The sequence below is a fragment of the Achroia grisella genome, unplaced genomic scaffold, assembly GCF_030625045.1.
Source record: "Achroia grisella isolate CSIRO2021 unplaced genomic scaffold, CSIRO_AGI_Agris_v1 utg906, whole genome shotgun sequence".
In the NCBI taxonomy this organism is placed as follows: domain Eukaryota; kingdom Metazoa; phylum Arthropoda; class Insecta; order Lepidoptera; family Pyralidae; genus Achroia; species Achroia grisella.
In genome coordinates, this window is record NW_026713064.1 from 2381720 (window position 1) to 2399199 (window position 17480).

Below are 17480 nucleotides of genomic sequence, written 5' to 3' on the forward strand. Positions count from 1 at the left end.
ATTCTTTATTTAAGGTGCCTGAATTACCGAAAAATATAAGAATAATCGATCAGCAGTCGAGGTCGATACAAATATCATGGACGCAACCATACGCTGGCAACAGTCCTATTATAAATTACATTGTTCAATACAAAGAGGCTACTGGTAATTATAATACTGTATCATGTTTTATGTTATAGATAATTATTATTAGAAATTCATCAATACCAATGTTAATAAGATTACTTAAGAACTCTGCAAAGGTTTCTTCCAATTTCTTTATTTAATTCTTGTTGTATCCAAAATAACGGTGAGATTTTTTTTATAACACAGGGGACTAACTAGCATGCGGCTCACCTGATGGTAAGTGAATACCGCCGCCCATGAGCACCCGCACCACCAGGGGAATTGCAAGTACGTTGTCGGCCTTTTAAAAAGGAATAAACTCTTTTCTTGAAGGTTTCAATATCGTATCGGTTCGGAAATACCTTTGCTGGAAGGTGATTCCATAATGTGGTTGTGCGTGGCAAAAAGTTTCTTGAAAACCGCACTGTGGAGGTCCGCCATTCATCCAGATGATCATGGTATTTTAGTTTCTGACGGGTGGTACGGTGGTGAAACTCAGCAGCTGGTATTAATCCGAACAATTCCTCAGAACACTCCCCGTGATATATGCGGTAGAAAATGCACAGATATGCAATATCTCGCCACAGAGCCAATGTGTCGAGTCTGTCACATAGACGTTGATTATCTGTGATTTTGGCTGCTCGGTTCTGAATACGGTCAAGTGGAAGTAGCTGGTATTGTGGTGCTCCCGCCCAGAGATGAGAACAATATTCGATATGCGGCCGGATCTGCGCCTTATATAATTGCAAGCGATGGGCCGCCGTGAAATACCGTGTCACTCTGCTGAGCACACCAAGCTTTTTTGAGGCTATTTTAGCCTTGTCCTCCAAATGACCGCAAAACTGAACGTCACTGGATATATCAACGCCAAGGACCTCGAGGTTTGGTTTCACATCAAGGAGAGTGTCTTGAAACTGAGGAGATACGATAAATGGATTATTTTTAGCGGTAAACGTACAAACTTGTGTCTTCTTGGGGTTGAATTGATACATTCATTGATACATTCCTGCCTTCAATAGTCCTATTATTTCATATACCAAATCCCTCATTTATGTTGATTTTATATTTATTCAAACTAAAGATATAGACACTAGAAACATGTTTGACTCCGGTCAATTTAATAGCGCCCTTTATATCGTTGTTGAATTACGTACATTGTCATTGATAGAATAAAAGACAAAACCATAAAAAGTGAAACTATATGAACTACTAATACTACAACGAACCATAGAAAAAGAAAATAATATATAGAATAAAAAACAAGTTTGACAATATTACAGAGCCATGGCCCACCACTCCACAGAAGGTTATAGTTCCTGGCAGTGTGACGTCAGCAAGCGTACAAAATCTCCAGCCTGCAACATCATACCATCTAAGAATCATAGCTGAAAACAGACTAGGTCAGAGTGAGCCAAGTCAACTTATACAAGTTACTACTACTGAAGAAGGTTAGTATTGGTTTATTAATAACTGTTTCTTTAAGAAGAATAGATCCAACGCTAATCACAGCATTTGCTAGTAATGTCAGTAGGTCGTTTACTTATATAATGTAGTTGAAATAAAAGAAACAAACAACAGGGCCGACTACACTTTTGTTAAGTAGGTTCCTGTAATGATCCAATTGAGAAATTGAGAAGTGAATTTCTCAATTCGATCATTACAGGAACCTAAATTAAATTGGCTCATAGGTGCATCAAGTAAAAATAATGTAAACAATTTTCCTTTTAAAACGGTAATTGATAGTTGTCTTATATCGAGTATACTACTGCCATACGTTAATTACTATAACTTCAGACTTTTTTATTTAGTTTGAAAACCTCTTTCAGTGCCAAGTGGTCCTCCATTAGACGTGCGAGTGGAAGCAAAAAGTTCGACAGAATTAATAGTGAGCTGGGAGCCACCACAGAGAGACTTATGGAATGGAAACATTCTTGGGTACTACGTGGGATTTCAAGAAGTATGTCATAATTATTTTAAATAGTAATAGTACCTTTCTAGAGGTTTCTTTCTTATTGAAACGTACATTAATTATTATGGGAACCTTACTAGAAGTCCTCGGGGAAAACTGTATTCAAATCAGATAAACCATTACTTCGATTAGCTTGCATATGCATATTTTTTTAAATTGAATACGTCGCTGATATAACTTGGAGCATTTATATTTTTGTAATAAATAAGGTAGATCGACTATAGAAGGTAGTACTAATGGACTAGTGGTAGTTGGATCAATAATTAAAAAGACGACCATTGATTGGCCTTCTAAGACGGTCTACCTGCCTTCATTTTTTATTATTGGCCTAACGAGAATCATTGCTTTCTATGGTTCACTGATGTAATGAACAGACGCGGCTTGGTAAACGATTGTATTTTATGTATGGTATTCAGCTAAACAGCAACAGTACAGTGCTAAGTGCGAGTGGGCCGGGCGGTGCGTCGTACACGGTTCGTACAGTGGAGGGAGCAGGGACGGCGCGGGCGCGGACCACACTCTCGGGGCTGCAGAAACACGCCGCTTACGCGGTCGTCGTGCAGGCGTACAATAGTAGGGGCGCGGGGCCAGCCTCGCCACCCACCACTGCTACTACTATGGAAGACGGTAAATATATAATAGCTTTGTCATGAATAAGATATAAATTTAAAATGGTTCACAGTATCGTGATATATTTACAGCTAACATCAAGATTTATTTTTAAAATACAGCCAAAAACTGAAGGTAATTTTCAGTCGGTTAGTTTTTGGTTTTTATATAGTACTAATTTTGTTTCGAACTGTTTTAGTACTGTTGGCCATAGCTGGACTTTACAGCTCATGGAACGATAGGGCAGATGGCACATCAAATCCACGGAAAGACTTATAGAACGGTTGAAGGCTAAATTCTTTCAAAAAAAACTGGCAGATTTGCCTTTAGTATGATTACCACTAGGGTTTCGAACCTCAGCTTAGACCGTAGTACTTTCGCCCCCGATTGAATTGGACAGGGAATCGATCGGAGGGGATTATAAAACACCTATAAAACATATTTTCTGTAATAATTTTTATATTTGTTAGCAATAATATTATAAGACTGTGGTTGAAACTGGGAGAGAGGTTCAAACAAATTAAAGCGTAATAAAAACAAAAGGTGTATGTGATGTTGAATAGTGCCAAGCTTGCCGCCGGGTGCCTTACAGTGCACAGCTTTGAGCTCGCAGTCGGTGCGAGCGTCCTGGGAACCGCCACCAGCACGCGCGCGGAATGGTCTCGTGCAAGGCTACCGGCTTACGTACGCGCCCGTAACCGATTGGTATGGTAAGTATAGATATCCTGATAGAAGTGATACATACCACTTCGTAAGGCTTTTTGGATTGGCTATTAGTAAATATCTTGTTTTCGGTAGAAGACAGTGTGCAGATAGTCAAAGAAAAATAGCTTTAAGTAGTCTCAATAACTATGATTACGTCTGCTTTTGTCGCCAACTAGTATGGTACAGTTTTATGTATAAGTTAAGTATTTCTGTCATATTATATCTAATAATAATTAAGTTAATCTTCATAATTTGTTCGTTCTTCACGTGATGATACATGAATTGCTACATTTTTTGCTTCAAGATAAAGTATATAATCCTTAATTTACTTTTATTCTTAGGTAACGAAGAAGCAGTAACGAAACAGATATCAGGACTACACACAACATTGTCAGGGTTGCGCCGATACACGAACTACTCTGTGACTGTGTGTGCGTTCACGTCGGCCGGCGATGGCGTCCGGGCTGCCCCTGTGTATTGTCACACCGAGGAAGATGGTCAGTGGTCAATAATGCTCATTTTAACATACTTATATATCGAAACCTTTTTTTTTGTGAAATCTTTTCTAGTTACTTGTTATGATAATCTAGGGGAGAATGGGGGAATTACGGACGCTGGGTAAATACGGACTAACATATATCTGCTCAATCCTAACTTTCCGCGTCCTATTGCCACTATCACGCGTTACATTTACATCTTTAATGATCACCAAACATTTACGATAGACGATTAAGCACACGTTTCAAACTAATTAAATTTTATACCTATTTATGTTAATTTTGATTGAATTTTTAACAACAACACCGAAACAGTATTGTAGAAATGGTTAGGTAAAAACTAAAGTCAGAATTTCTTTGAAAGAACTTTGTATTATTTGCTTTTTGCGTAGAAACTATATTAATTAATGTTTGCGCCTTCCCCTTTATCTTGTTGCCATTGTTATTAAGTAATCATTCTTATGATATGACCTTTAATAATCATTCTTTTTTTATTACTTGACATATATATATGGCAGTAAATAATAAATAAAAAATACAAAGAAAAAAATAGAACTGAGTAAAGTTCTTGCTATTACTTATATTCCTGTCCCACTTCACACTGATGACAGTTCGTCTTCAGTTTGCGTTGGATAGATGTCGCTAACAATAAATTAGCTTAATATAATAGAAGCATTTAGATCCCGCTACTATGGATTCAAGAAAAACTGTCATGATTCTGAGGATATACGCCAATTTCTTTACAGTGCCTTCTGCGCCGGCTGACATTAAAGCGGTAGTGTCATCTCGCAATAAGATATTAGTTTCATGGCTACCGCCGTCGTCACCTAATGGTGTCCTGGTTGGATATACACTCTATATGAGCGTCATAGAAGATGGAAGAGAGGTATTTACTTATTTTCTAATACATATCGGATAGCTAAATCAAGAAGACTTATAACTAGCACATGGGTTGTCGGGCCATATCCTGGATCTAAGATGTGAAAACATATAAGTATGTACATAAGAGATTTGGCATCATAAGAAATCAATTTGGACACCAATAGTGCCAACACTAGTTCATTTTACGTCATACAAGTAAACGCAACAGATATTTAGACATGTAATGTTGATTCATGAAGAAAAACTATCGATAAATATTTCGAATTCCGGATGTTATGCGTTGATTTCGACAAATAGCAATATGTATATTATTTAACACTTTAGGATTTGCCCCAGGAACCCATACTATTTCAACCCATTTGATTTCTAAATTTACATATTAGCCTACATATAAACCTTGTCATTAAATAACGATGAGCGATATATCTCTCTTAGGGCTTATATCAGAGCATTGTAAATGTATTATACTCACTATAATAGTACTCGTTACGTACTTATCTAAATTAATAATAAATAAAATAATAATAATAATAACACGCTCTATGATATATAGGAAGGTACACACAAAAGGATGCTTTCCCCGAGCACACTGTCCCACGAGACGGCGCGATCGCCCCCGCATGCAACCCACCAGTTCTGGGTGTCGGCCTCTACGCGCCTGGGTGAAGGAGAAGCTACGCGCGTAGTCACAGTATTGCCATCCGAGTCTGGTAAGTTATATTATATTAAAAATATTACTATGACTTATATATTAATACGCGAAGCAAAAACTTTGTACCCCTTTTTACGAAAATACGGACGGCGAGGACGGAGGTGTATAAAATTTCGCACACTTATAATATATACAGAGAAGGAGTGCAAAGTGAGAGTATTTACATTAGTTGTTTAATATTCATATCACAACCTCTGCTTAGCTGGTGGCTAGATTAGATGGTGCTGAATAGAATGTCCAGGGTAATTAATTTATAATCGTAAAAAGGTGTACATTCCATTGCTTACTATTTCACTCCAACTCGATTGAATATTACAAATTCATAATACACGACAAAGAGACGATATAGATACAGTAGCAAAATATTTTATCGCTGATGCCAATATTAACACCAATATGCTATTATACTACTACTATAATATTAAACATTATTTAATCAAATTCATTAATTATTCAATTTTAACCAATTAAATTTACAGTGCCCGCTCGCATAACCTCGTTCAGTCGTAGCATAGTAACGCCGTGGAAGGAGAACATCTCGCTGTCATGTAACAAAGTAGGTGTACCCACACCAACCACCACGTGGAGTATGAATGGTGCTACCCTCGAGTCCACATTACGGAAAAATGTCAGCATCGAGGGTACACTCGTCATTAGGTAAACATTATTAAAAATTCTTAATATTAAAAAAAAATATTTGATGAGATGTCGATAATGATGTATTGTTTCCTGTAGTATCTAGATAGTGGGTTTACAGGTGTAGTAATTGAAGTTGATAGTTGGCTATATGGCTTATTAGTAAGTCCTATTCTCAACGCGGAGTCGTATGCGGTATGTATACATAAAGAAATGGAAGTGCAATGAGTGTTGACAGAAATATTACAAAGGCAAATAGGCACAACTGTAAACCATAAATTAAACCATAAATTACCTTCTAATAAATGTTATATAATTCCGACAGCATGACGCAGTATGCCGACAGCGGCAACTACACCTGTATAGTGGACAATCCCCACGGGCGTGACGAGGTGACATACAGCGTGGAAGTGAAGGTGCCCCCGCAGCCTCCCGTCCTGGCGGTGGTCGACTCGTACGCTGACTCGTTACACTTGCAGTGGAGCGACCAGGGCGACGGCGGCAGCCCTATTCTAGGTATTTTTTAATAGATGATAATGGAATAGTACGCCTGGGCTAACGGTTTACGCTGGCGAGTTACCAGTAGAGGATTATCAAATGAACATGAGGTCAGGTCAGTTAGTCCTTTGTGAAAAATTTACTAGGAATATATCACGATGGTTTCCAGGAGGAACCGCGTGGAATTCACCCTGATATGGTACATTACTAGCAATAGGTCCATCAGTCCACATTGATAACAATCCCCTTACATCATATGCAATCCCCTATTGTTAGTAAAAGAATATGTATTTGTGGACTCCTACGATACAGGTTCCCCTAGAGTGTGGTGCAATGTTATATTTGTAAATTTAAAAACCAATAAATAAAAATGTATTCTACTGTAATTTATCACTAACGCAAAAGTGACTGTTTTAATAAAATACACTACCAGACGTAGACTAAAAATCGTATGCGTGGGGCGCCATTCAGTTTCATCTATTTCAACCACCAAGCAGCTTACTCTGTAGGCTATTACGCTTGTAGGGAGGATAGGCAGTGATTTTACAAGATAAGAGGCATTTGTGATACCACTCATGATATCATTATCATGAGTGGTATCACAAATGCCACATGACAAATACTGCCTGTTTAGCAGCTGTCAGCTTATTTGTCATTAGAATTACATAAAAAAAACTAGAAACAATCTTTATTTAAACTTATGCACCTTAGAATAGTTATTTCTTTGTAATCTGTACGCCTCATTTGAAACACATGGTTAATTTATAATAATGAATTAAAGACGTGGCTGTTGCCTTTTAAACAAATGTTGTAGAAATTTACATGGTAAGCCGAAATTTGTATGAATAGAAACGAATAAATATTTCAGAAATTTATTCAGTGTAATTATTAATTTAATTCATACAATATTTGCACTCAGTCGTACCTAATTAAAAGACGTCTCACTAGTAGATATTAGACCTTCATTATGTAATTGTAATGTACCACACCAGGTTATGTGATCAACTACAAACGCGAGCATGGTGACTGGGAAGAGCTCCAAGTGGAAGCGGGTACTTCGGAACACGTACTGCCAAACTTGTGGTGCGGTACTCGGTACCAGCTTTACATCACCGCCTTCAATCGGATAGGAACAGGGCTACCGTGTGACATTGTACACGCGTACACTAAAGGCACTGGTAAGTACCTAGAAGTATTATTCACTAACTTGACCTTTTATATTACCATACCATTATATGATATTTAAATATTATTTTCTGATTAGTATAATATTATATGTATAGGTATGTGTAAACAATGAAAACTTTTCAGAGAGTGCTCATTTTGGAAAATTTCGACCGTGCCGTAGAAATACAATAATAAGTAGATTCCATGTTCTGTTAAAATTATTGCGGTTACGATGTAATTATTAGATAAACTTCACCACATTATATATTTTTTTAATTTTGCTTGTTGTCATCTGTTTGTTAGTCTGTGTCATTAATCTCAATTTTAACTCGAAAATTTTAATACCTATTCTCTTCTAAAATGAAAATTGAGAATTAAAAGCAATTTATACGTAAAAAAGAAAAGAGAGGTGTATCTGCCCGTTTATCGAGCAACTTTTCTCTTCATTTCGTATGAAGAGAAAAGTTTAAAAATATTAGTAGTAGTAATAGCCTTTTAAAAAATAGCTAAATAGGTTCGACCGTTTTCGAGTATGATTATATACGCTTAGATATTTGTTTTTATTTACATATATATATATATATATTTCATAAAAAATGGTACAAAATTTCAGTGCCTGTAAAGCCGAAGCATTCACAAATGATAACCCTCAACACAACGACGGTCACAGTGTGGTTAGACTCGTGGGGTGACGGTGGTTGCGGCATACTGTATTTTGTAATTGAGTATAGAGAAATCAGCCAATCACAAGTAAGTTTTTTACCCGACTGTGGTTTATTTAGATTGCGTCACGTACATATGTATTATTATATGTACGTAATTCTTATTCCCTTTTTGAGGACAACATACTTAGATATTTATCTGCTCTTCTAACTATGGAATAATAAATTCTTAACAAGGAAGCAAAGTGTACCTACACTACACAAAACTCTATTAATTAAAGTTCGGTAAATTAAATTAAAGTTCTCGGTAGTAATAGTGCCTTTATATTTTTTTTTATACCATAGTAGATGTAAAACTCCTTCGTTTGTTCTCAGTTTGTATATTAGACTACAAATAAAATAATTCAACCTAATAAAACCTAATTAAATTTTTAAAATATTTTATTATGTAATTGAAAAAGCAAACAAGCCCAAGGGCCGATAGTAAGTGGTAACCAGGTTAGGTTAGGTTAGGGTATTGGGACAACAATTTAACCTAACTTAGGAACTAGTGCCATATTACTAGTGCCTTTTTTACAACATTCATGGTTTACACTTCCAGAGGACTACACTGTCATGCCTCCGTAACCTGTAATTTCACTGCCTTATGTCGTACTGTCACGCTTCAATATTCGTGCTCTGTGCAGTGGCGGCTTGTGTCGAACAGCGTGCAAGCGACGGAGCGCGTGTTCAGCGTGACGGGACTGACGGCTGCCACGCAGTACCAACTTCGTATCACGGCGCACAACAACGCCGGGCACGCACTCGCACTTTATAACTTCACCACGCACTCGCTCACCGGACGTTAGTTCCTTTTTACATTACATACTCTTTTTTTTCATTTTGTAAGTAATATCTGCAATTTTGCTATAGCACATACCTTTTCTATCTATCTGTACACAAGCTACATATATGAAACAGTCCTATCCGCCTTTTAAGGTGTGTCGGGCAAAGTAGACGATTTTTTATGTACCTACCTATTTGAAATAACAAACATCACGATCAACTTGATGGTAAACGTAGCCGTTTATGTACAGTTATAATACTATATAGAAAATAGCACTACGACGATACCGCGTAATGAAGTTACTATTCCAAAGGACTAAGATGTCATGTCCCTTATCCTGTAATTTCACAGTTTCATCTGCACCTTCCAACCAAAATACAGCTTTCAAGGCAAGCTGCTCGGCGGTCTCATTCTCTCTGTGTACATTTACATGCTCATTCTTTCCTGCGTGAAAGCACATACAAAAAGGCAGCTAATGAAAAAAATGTATCAGTGCTGGAGGGCGAGGTGTCTCCAGCTGCGCCGGCTGCGGGCGCCCGGGCGCTGGGCGGCGCGCGCGTGCTGCTGCCGGCCGCTCTGTCGCTGCTCGTGCTCGCCGCGCTCGTCGCCATCGTACTCCTCGTGCGCAGGAACAGTGAGAACACGCTCCCTACTCTTTATTCTATTTAACTGCCATCACAAAATATTAGTATTATGACTTTGTCTTGTCTGAATATCAATGTGTTTGTGACATCGTAACTTCTAAACGAATGGAATTATGTAGTGTGCCATCTATCTCTTCTGTGTACGTTAGTCTTATCTTGCAGGTTGTCTGTAAGAAATTGCTTATAGCGATAAGACCGCCTTTTGTTCATGATTTTCTATTTATTGATTTTTTTTTATTGTATTTCTTCTATGTTCTGTGTTTAATAAAGAGTTTATTATTATTATTATTATTTTACAAAAATTATCATCTCCCATCTTAAGGAGAGGAGATGGCAGTTTATTATTATTATTATGACATTTTTATCCACACTCACAAACTCCCGCGTTTGTAATGTTAGTTTTAATCAGTATTATATATTTTAATGAATTCTTCAACAACCATAATATCGTGATTACCCCGACTGGTCTTTCAGAAGGTGGCGGTACAGAGACGGTGGCCACGGAGAGCGGGGTCGGCGAGTCACCGTCAGTCGCACAACTCCAGAACAAAGTTAATCGAGACCAACAGTACCTGGCCGCGAGAGCGCAGCATCCAGCACCCCAGCACCACTACAAACATGCCTCTAATGGTAACGCTTATTACATATAATTACCGTAGATAGTAAGTTTTGTTTTATTTACCTATTTTTTTTATTTATACACTTTATTGCATCACAGTCATTCATAATTAAAATATATTAACTTATGCAACGGTGGTTATTTTTCAACCCACAGAGTACATAGAAGATATCTGTCCATACGCAACATTCCAGCTGACCAAACCGACTGCGTACAGCGAGAGCAGTTACAGCGGTAACGTGTACAGTGGGCCTTATCACTCCGTTAGGGGTTCTTTCGTGTACCACGACCTTAAACAAAACGACAAATATAAGGTAAGATCGCTATTCAACTATTTTTGATTTGCTGTATGAATAAAGCGTCATAGTGTATAATTATAAAGAGGGAAGATTTTTCTGTATGTTTATTTGTTTGTAATAGCTTAACTACAAAAATACTTAAACATTATTTCACGTACGTGTAACATAGGCCGCGCCACGCAATACAGTTAGTACAGTATTCATTGTCAATATATTTGTATTTGATTCGCCTTGACGGAATACTCAGTAGTATTTTTATTTCAGATTTCATAGAGTAATAAAAAATTTTATAACTATATTATTGATGTATTAAATACTCGCATACTTATTTAAACAACTATATTTAATTGAAATTGATTTTTATTTGTATTAACAAAGAACCACATAGGTATAATCACTCCCATCTACCGTTTATGTACGAACATACCGTTACAAACAATAATAAACAATTTACTTATATAGGGCAAAGAACCTGAGTATACAAAAGTAAGAAGAAAAGGGAACAGATTCCGTGATCCACATTCCGAGAGTCAAGGTACAGTTTACTATACAATATTACGCACAATAAGTACAAGTATATACAGAGCTTGTCGATAAGTAGCTAGCTAAATTTTTATTTCTTGTAGAACGCACTTTCTATCGAATTTATTTTAAACCCATTTAATTTAAGTATTTAATATTCAAATTTGATATAATACTCGCCTTTTATGCAACCTGATGGGAGCGTAAATGGTCTGTAATTTATAAAGGTAAGCATGCACACTGTATGTATAGTAAAAACTGAGGTGAATTAAAAAAGAACACTATTTAAACCTTTTCATTTATAGACTAACATATGCAATAAAATATATAATAACATATTTAATAAGAATAGCAAACAAGCTGACGGCCTAGCGGTAATGGTCACCTATATATGTATTGTATATAGTACTATTGCTATTTATATGAATAGCACTACGGGCATCGCCTTACTGGACCTGACCCCCGCAGTTGTCCTCATGCGGATTAAGATGTTATTGTAATTTCACTGACTAATCAGATCCTACAACCGAAACGCACCTTACAAAGCTAGCTACTTGGCAGTTGATTTAGGTGAGATTGAGGCACCCGCGCAGACGTCTTTTTATAATCTAAACTATTTAGTATTCAATCAATGTCCTTTTTAATTCACCTCGGTGATTATAAAATATATTTTTGTTTATTCTGTGTTTTGTTAGTAATTCCATGCTTCAGTAAATAAGGATATAAACCAAAGCTTTGAAAGCGTCCTATGCAGTATTTTTTCTTGTTATTGTATTTATGTTACCTACCTATATATGCTTGATGGCTAATCATGAGCATGCTAACACTTCATAAAACATTTTACTCGCATTACATGCTTTTCGCTGCGATAAGTTTATTATGTCATAGAAACAAAAACTGCATACCACAATATATAAATTTATATTTAATTATTAAATGAAGATACAAAATTCAGCATCCATAGAATGTACCAAGTTTATATAATAATATAATCCATATTTTGCGAAATTTAAGAATGCAAAAACTGTTTGACGGCTTGTGAATGCAGATGCCTAATATTATGCGTCACTGAAGTTCAAGCCAATTGAAGCCTTTATGCTTGACCAATAAAAAATATAAAAATTAGACAGAATCCTATCAATCTAAACCATAGTTCCTTAGATATACACATAACATAACCACTGAACAAGGGAAAGTATAAAGTGATTAATCAATTTCAACACTATACAAAACAGTATTGCTTCCATGACATAAACGCAGCTTCACCTAATCGTGGCCAGTGGTGGACACCCGTATAATAAACCGGTTGTATTACAGAGTCGGACAACTTGGGATCGACGGACTCGGAGGTGAAGAAGATATTAACGCTGCACCTGCCCATTACAGAGTACGAGGACGACGCCAGCGACGACGCCAGCGCCCCGCACTCGGACAGCGAACCTGCAGCGCGGCTGCGACCCGCACATCCTACCGCCTGTCAGTTTTTTTATATTATTGCAATGGCAAACGACCTAACGGTCCACCCAATAGTAACTATTAATCGATGCATATAAACAGCATCATGGACATTATCATGTGACGCCTGTGATACCGCTCATGTATCGCCCTTCAGGTGTTGCCAATCTGCAGGACATAACATACATAACTCTTACGGTAACTGCAATCTAAGCAAGAAGCTGCTTGTTGGCTGATGTAGGCGAGACTGAGGTAGTCATGCAGACAACTTTTTATATAGTCTGCTTCAAACTTAAAATAAAAAAACATCTTTCCTACCTTCAGTATGACTTCTCTTAATTGGTATAGAAAAGAATTTACCCTTTATGAATAGTCCTATTAAAATTCACTAATATCTACATTATTTGTCAATTAAAAAAAAAACAAAGTCTGACTTAGAACTTAATTGATGAGAGAATACTGAAGGTAGGTAGGTCAGTTTCACACTACTCTACTTTTGTTTGTGTTGAAAAAGTAACAGAAGATATTTTTATACAGCTCCCTAATCCTGCTAACCTAATGCACGCTTGTTTCTACTGATACTTCAACAAATGGGAGATCCTGATATTTCGAGATCAGGTTCAGTTTTACTAAGAACATACAACGATCACTACATTAGTTATACAATATAGAAATATCAAAAGTTCTGACCTTAAGTTGTCAACTCCACAGACCCTTCAGTGGAACGCGAGGAATCGTCGTCATCATCAGAGACGTCACTAGGCGGAGGTGGCGTCCTCGTTAGGAAGGCATTTCCATCGCGGAAGGGTAAAGCCGCCGCTCTAGGAAAGCGGCACGTGCGCTCCTCCAGCGGATACAGCAGTCACAACGACGAGACCACTTTCAGGTATAAACACCATCGACACATTACTTTCAAAAGAATTCTCCATTCTTAATAATCTCTGTATATATATATATATATTCCTTCTCCCTCTATTCTCGATATATTCTCTGACACTTGTCGCAATAATTTCACTTAGCAGAATTGTTGTATAGGCCCAACTACCTGTTATTATATGGCTACATAACTAGCAGTGGCTCGCACCGGCATCGCTCGAGTGCTAACTTTGTGATGATGATAATTAATGTAATAGCCTATATCTATTTGGAATAATGTGCCATTTAAACAGTGAACTAATTTCTCTAGCTGGTGTAATAGTTTCGGTATTTAATTTTTTCAACGAAACCGCTTTTGTAATATTTGTATTGTTTCGATACAGTTCACAATTGGTGAACTGTATCGAAACAGCAATAACGAATTCAGTTATATACATGCGTTTTAAAAATTAAGTGTTTTAATTTGCAGTATATCCAATTATCCATCGTTCAACGATCACATACATCCGCCATCCCGTTTCTCTGACGATACAGAGTGTGAGGGTCATCATCGAAGAAAGCGCGCGCCGCATCCTCACCCGTCACATCCATCACATCCGCAACATCCTCAGCATGCACCAGAAGCTAAGATGACCAGAGAAGCCTTCCAAATAAATGTCTGAGACGCAAAGTAAACGCAGAGGCGTTTATTAACATTCCAGTGAAGGTAAGGATGAAAGCTGGTCCATGGGACCACATGATATTAATTAAAAGTGAACTTGAAAAGAACAATAAAATCTAAAAGAAAATATGACTTATTAAAAGGGCTTATTAAAAAAAATTATATTTGAGTGATGAATTTTCGGGTATACTCGTAATTGGAACTTTACCTATATATGGAATACCGTAGATAACGTAAAGAACACAAACGGAGGTGACTTAAAAATTTATTCCAATTATTACATTATAATCTCAATGCACGAGATATGAAAATTGGAACGCTTATTGTCGCCCTTAGCGTTGATAATCAATGAGAACCAGTCTTCAATGCATCAGTGTTTCCGACTGATTACAGTATCAGTGGGTACTACTGATGCATTGAAGACTATATAGGTTACAGGTACTTTCTGTAATACCTTTAAAAACTGACAACACTATTGTCAGATTTTAATAATAAATCTTGGCTACAATAGCAAAATTTGAGACTAGAATAAATTAATCATAATGTTGGTATACAATACTTACATCCTGTTATACTGAACTTTGTAAAAAAAAAGTATTGTGTATAGGAAATGGGAGTTAATATTATACAACTTCCATAATAAAGTAAAACGCTATAAATGTAACGAATGTATAAAATGTCGATATCATATATTTATCGAATTAAGCAGTTTGCGGCGCTTAAACGAAATAGATTCTATGACTGTTGCCAAATATTAATTCGTAATATGACTTTCATACTATTACGTGTACATATAGATCTGTAGATAGGTAGGTATAGCCAAAATAATTATTACTCTTTAGTGCTATACAATAATCATTTTTGTACTCCGAAATCGAGTATTTTATTAAACGTGTATGAAGAATGAGCACTGGTTTGGCGTATACTACCAGTATAGTATAAAGGGTCTGCTACGATATACCGACACATCACATATGCATTATTAAAAAATTCATACAAATTATTACTTTTGAATTTATATATTAAATTTTATAATAGAGCATTATGGCACGTTTATAAAATTTAATAGTGCCAAGTTAATATTATATTTACGCAGTTTCGGTTTACTGTAGCAACCCCTCGTTATGTAAATAACATTGTAATTAAAACGTACTCTTAAGACTATCGAATATAATATTAAGAAGAACAATAATTAAAATAAAAAATATATTTTAAACTTAATGCCTTATTGACCAAAGTCTTAAAACTAGTTACGGATGTAATTGGAAAAATTATATCCAATATTTAATTACGAATTGTTTGATTGTTGTAAAGTTTATGAAAAATATTCGTCTTCATTAATTAAAATAAAACTTATCATTGTCTATAACCGTAAGATTTGAATGGTGTAAAATGAAAATTTTTACATAGGTACATATTTATAATTTATATATATGATAGTTAAAAACGTTTGTAAGTGCTAACAGCGACACTGTTTTATCCGATTTTTAACCAAGTAACTATAATAATTAAGGAATTTTGTATTCCAGTTAAGATAATGTTATACAAAAAAGTACCTACTATTTGAAAAAGAACAATTATAAAGGCTGCTATGCGAACACTTCAGCCTCAGTGTTAATAAAACACGTTAAAATGGCAGCAGGTCATATGTAAGTCAGTGGCTAACAACTCTCCGTCAAAACAGATTGAAATTGTATAAATAAATGATTTTAGTATGTATATCACAAACCAAGCTAGCGGTATTGTAAATAGAATCTCTGAAAAGGAAAGACATACATAATTTAAAACAGTTTGTGCTGTTGTAATAAGAAATGTTAGCCACCAAGTTAACTGCCGCCATTTTAGTGTGATATGGATTTAAACAGCATTTTACGATTGTAATGTACCAATTATTCTTTTTACTATTTTCTATAGTAGTAGACACTTCTTGGTAGCGTTTATACAGCAGAATATTTTTAAACATGTTCTTTAATAATACGGTACCATGTACTGCGTTATCTAAGGATAATAAACGTAAGAATCAATTATGCTTTATGTGATTCAGAGTTAATCGATGTGACAAATATTAGTAATACGCATTCCTCAGTAAACAGCAACATAAGACAATACACTTACCTATAGTTTTTTGGTGAATATGGCAAAAAGTTAAATTTGTATTATACATTTTGAACTGTAACGAATATGTTGTAGTATAGTTTACGAGTGTTGAACACTTAAGGAATATGCATATTGCGACGGGGAAAGTACAGGCAATCACAGCGAGTTCAAAGTAAAATAATCCTACGCGTTATACAGAATATAATTTGCGGGTGAGCGAGAGATATTAGAGATGGTCAACGGCAGTTAGCTCTACTCGTAATCCGAAAGGACAAATGTCTGTGAACCATATTGTTGAGGATTGCACTCACAGCGACCGAAATCCTTTTCCCGTCGTAACATGTAGTCTTATGGCACAACGTTTTGTATTCAATGACACTTTTAAGTGAGTTGTGTGGTATTTTTAATGGTTTACAATTGTTTTTGTTGACTCTCTTTAGTAATCCAACGAAGACTGCCCTATATTTAATTGAGATCTATTTTATATAAAATACTAGACCCAAATACCTATGCTAGTCAATCGAAGATCATTAAGTAGTTTAAGTAGAGTCGTTGAAATGTTACATGATTATTTTCATGAAATTACAGTAATTTCACTTTACAATGGACATGCAATTTTTAAATGGTTACGAATTTATATATTATCATTTTAATTCTAGTCATTTGTGACATTAGTCAATATACCATATCATTTTTGAAAGTTCTGTTTATATACATGACTACACGTGAATAATGTATAAGTTAGCTAATCATGTTGTTACAGATATGTTTTTATAATGCAAACGAATGAGTTATTAGGACAGTATGATGTGAAAGAAAATTAAAAAATCATTTACTTGAAAGCTATCGTTTTACTATTTATTCACCTGTTGCTTCAAATACAAAAATCATTTATTTATTTAGAACATCTTAGCTTCTTATGAAGGTATATTCATTTGAGAAGAACTCTTAAGAAATACGACTGTTGTTCTTTTTAAAGGTTGTTAATGTTATTTATTTAGGTCGCGTACAGGAACAACTATTGCCATGCACAAATATC

General features: G+C 35.8%; 1 protein-coding gene across 1 annotated transcript in view; it reads left to right on the forward strand.

The window, feature by feature from the left end:
- Positions 1-14484, forward strand: part of LOC131853725 (cell adhesion molecule Dscam2-like) — a 158830-nt gene extending 144346 nt beyond the window's left edge. Inside the window, 20 exon segments of the mRNA XM_059204743.1 lie at positions 15-144; positions 1386-1553; positions 1932-2062; positions 2491-2701; positions 3247-3393; positions 3730-3885; positions 4632-4771; positions 5321-5477; positions 5959-6136; positions 6441-6631; positions 7606-7791; positions 8394-8530; positions 9129-9285; positions 9762-9902; positions 10387-10542; positions 10688-10845; positions 11293-11365; positions 12670-12828; positions 13519-13693; positions 14153-14484. Of these exon segments, the coding sequence (XP_059060726.1) occupies positions 15-144; positions 1386-1553; positions 1932-2062; positions 2491-2701; positions 3247-3393; positions 3730-3885; positions 4632-4771; positions 5321-5477; positions 5959-6136; positions 6441-6631; positions 7606-7791; positions 8394-8530; positions 9129-9285; positions 9762-9902; positions 10387-10542; positions 10688-10845; positions 11293-11365; positions 12670-12828; positions 13519-13693; positions 14153-14345 (3144 nt within the window). The 3' untranslated portion in view covers positions 14346-14484.
- The last annotated feature ends 2996 nt before the right edge of the window (positions 14485-17480 follow it).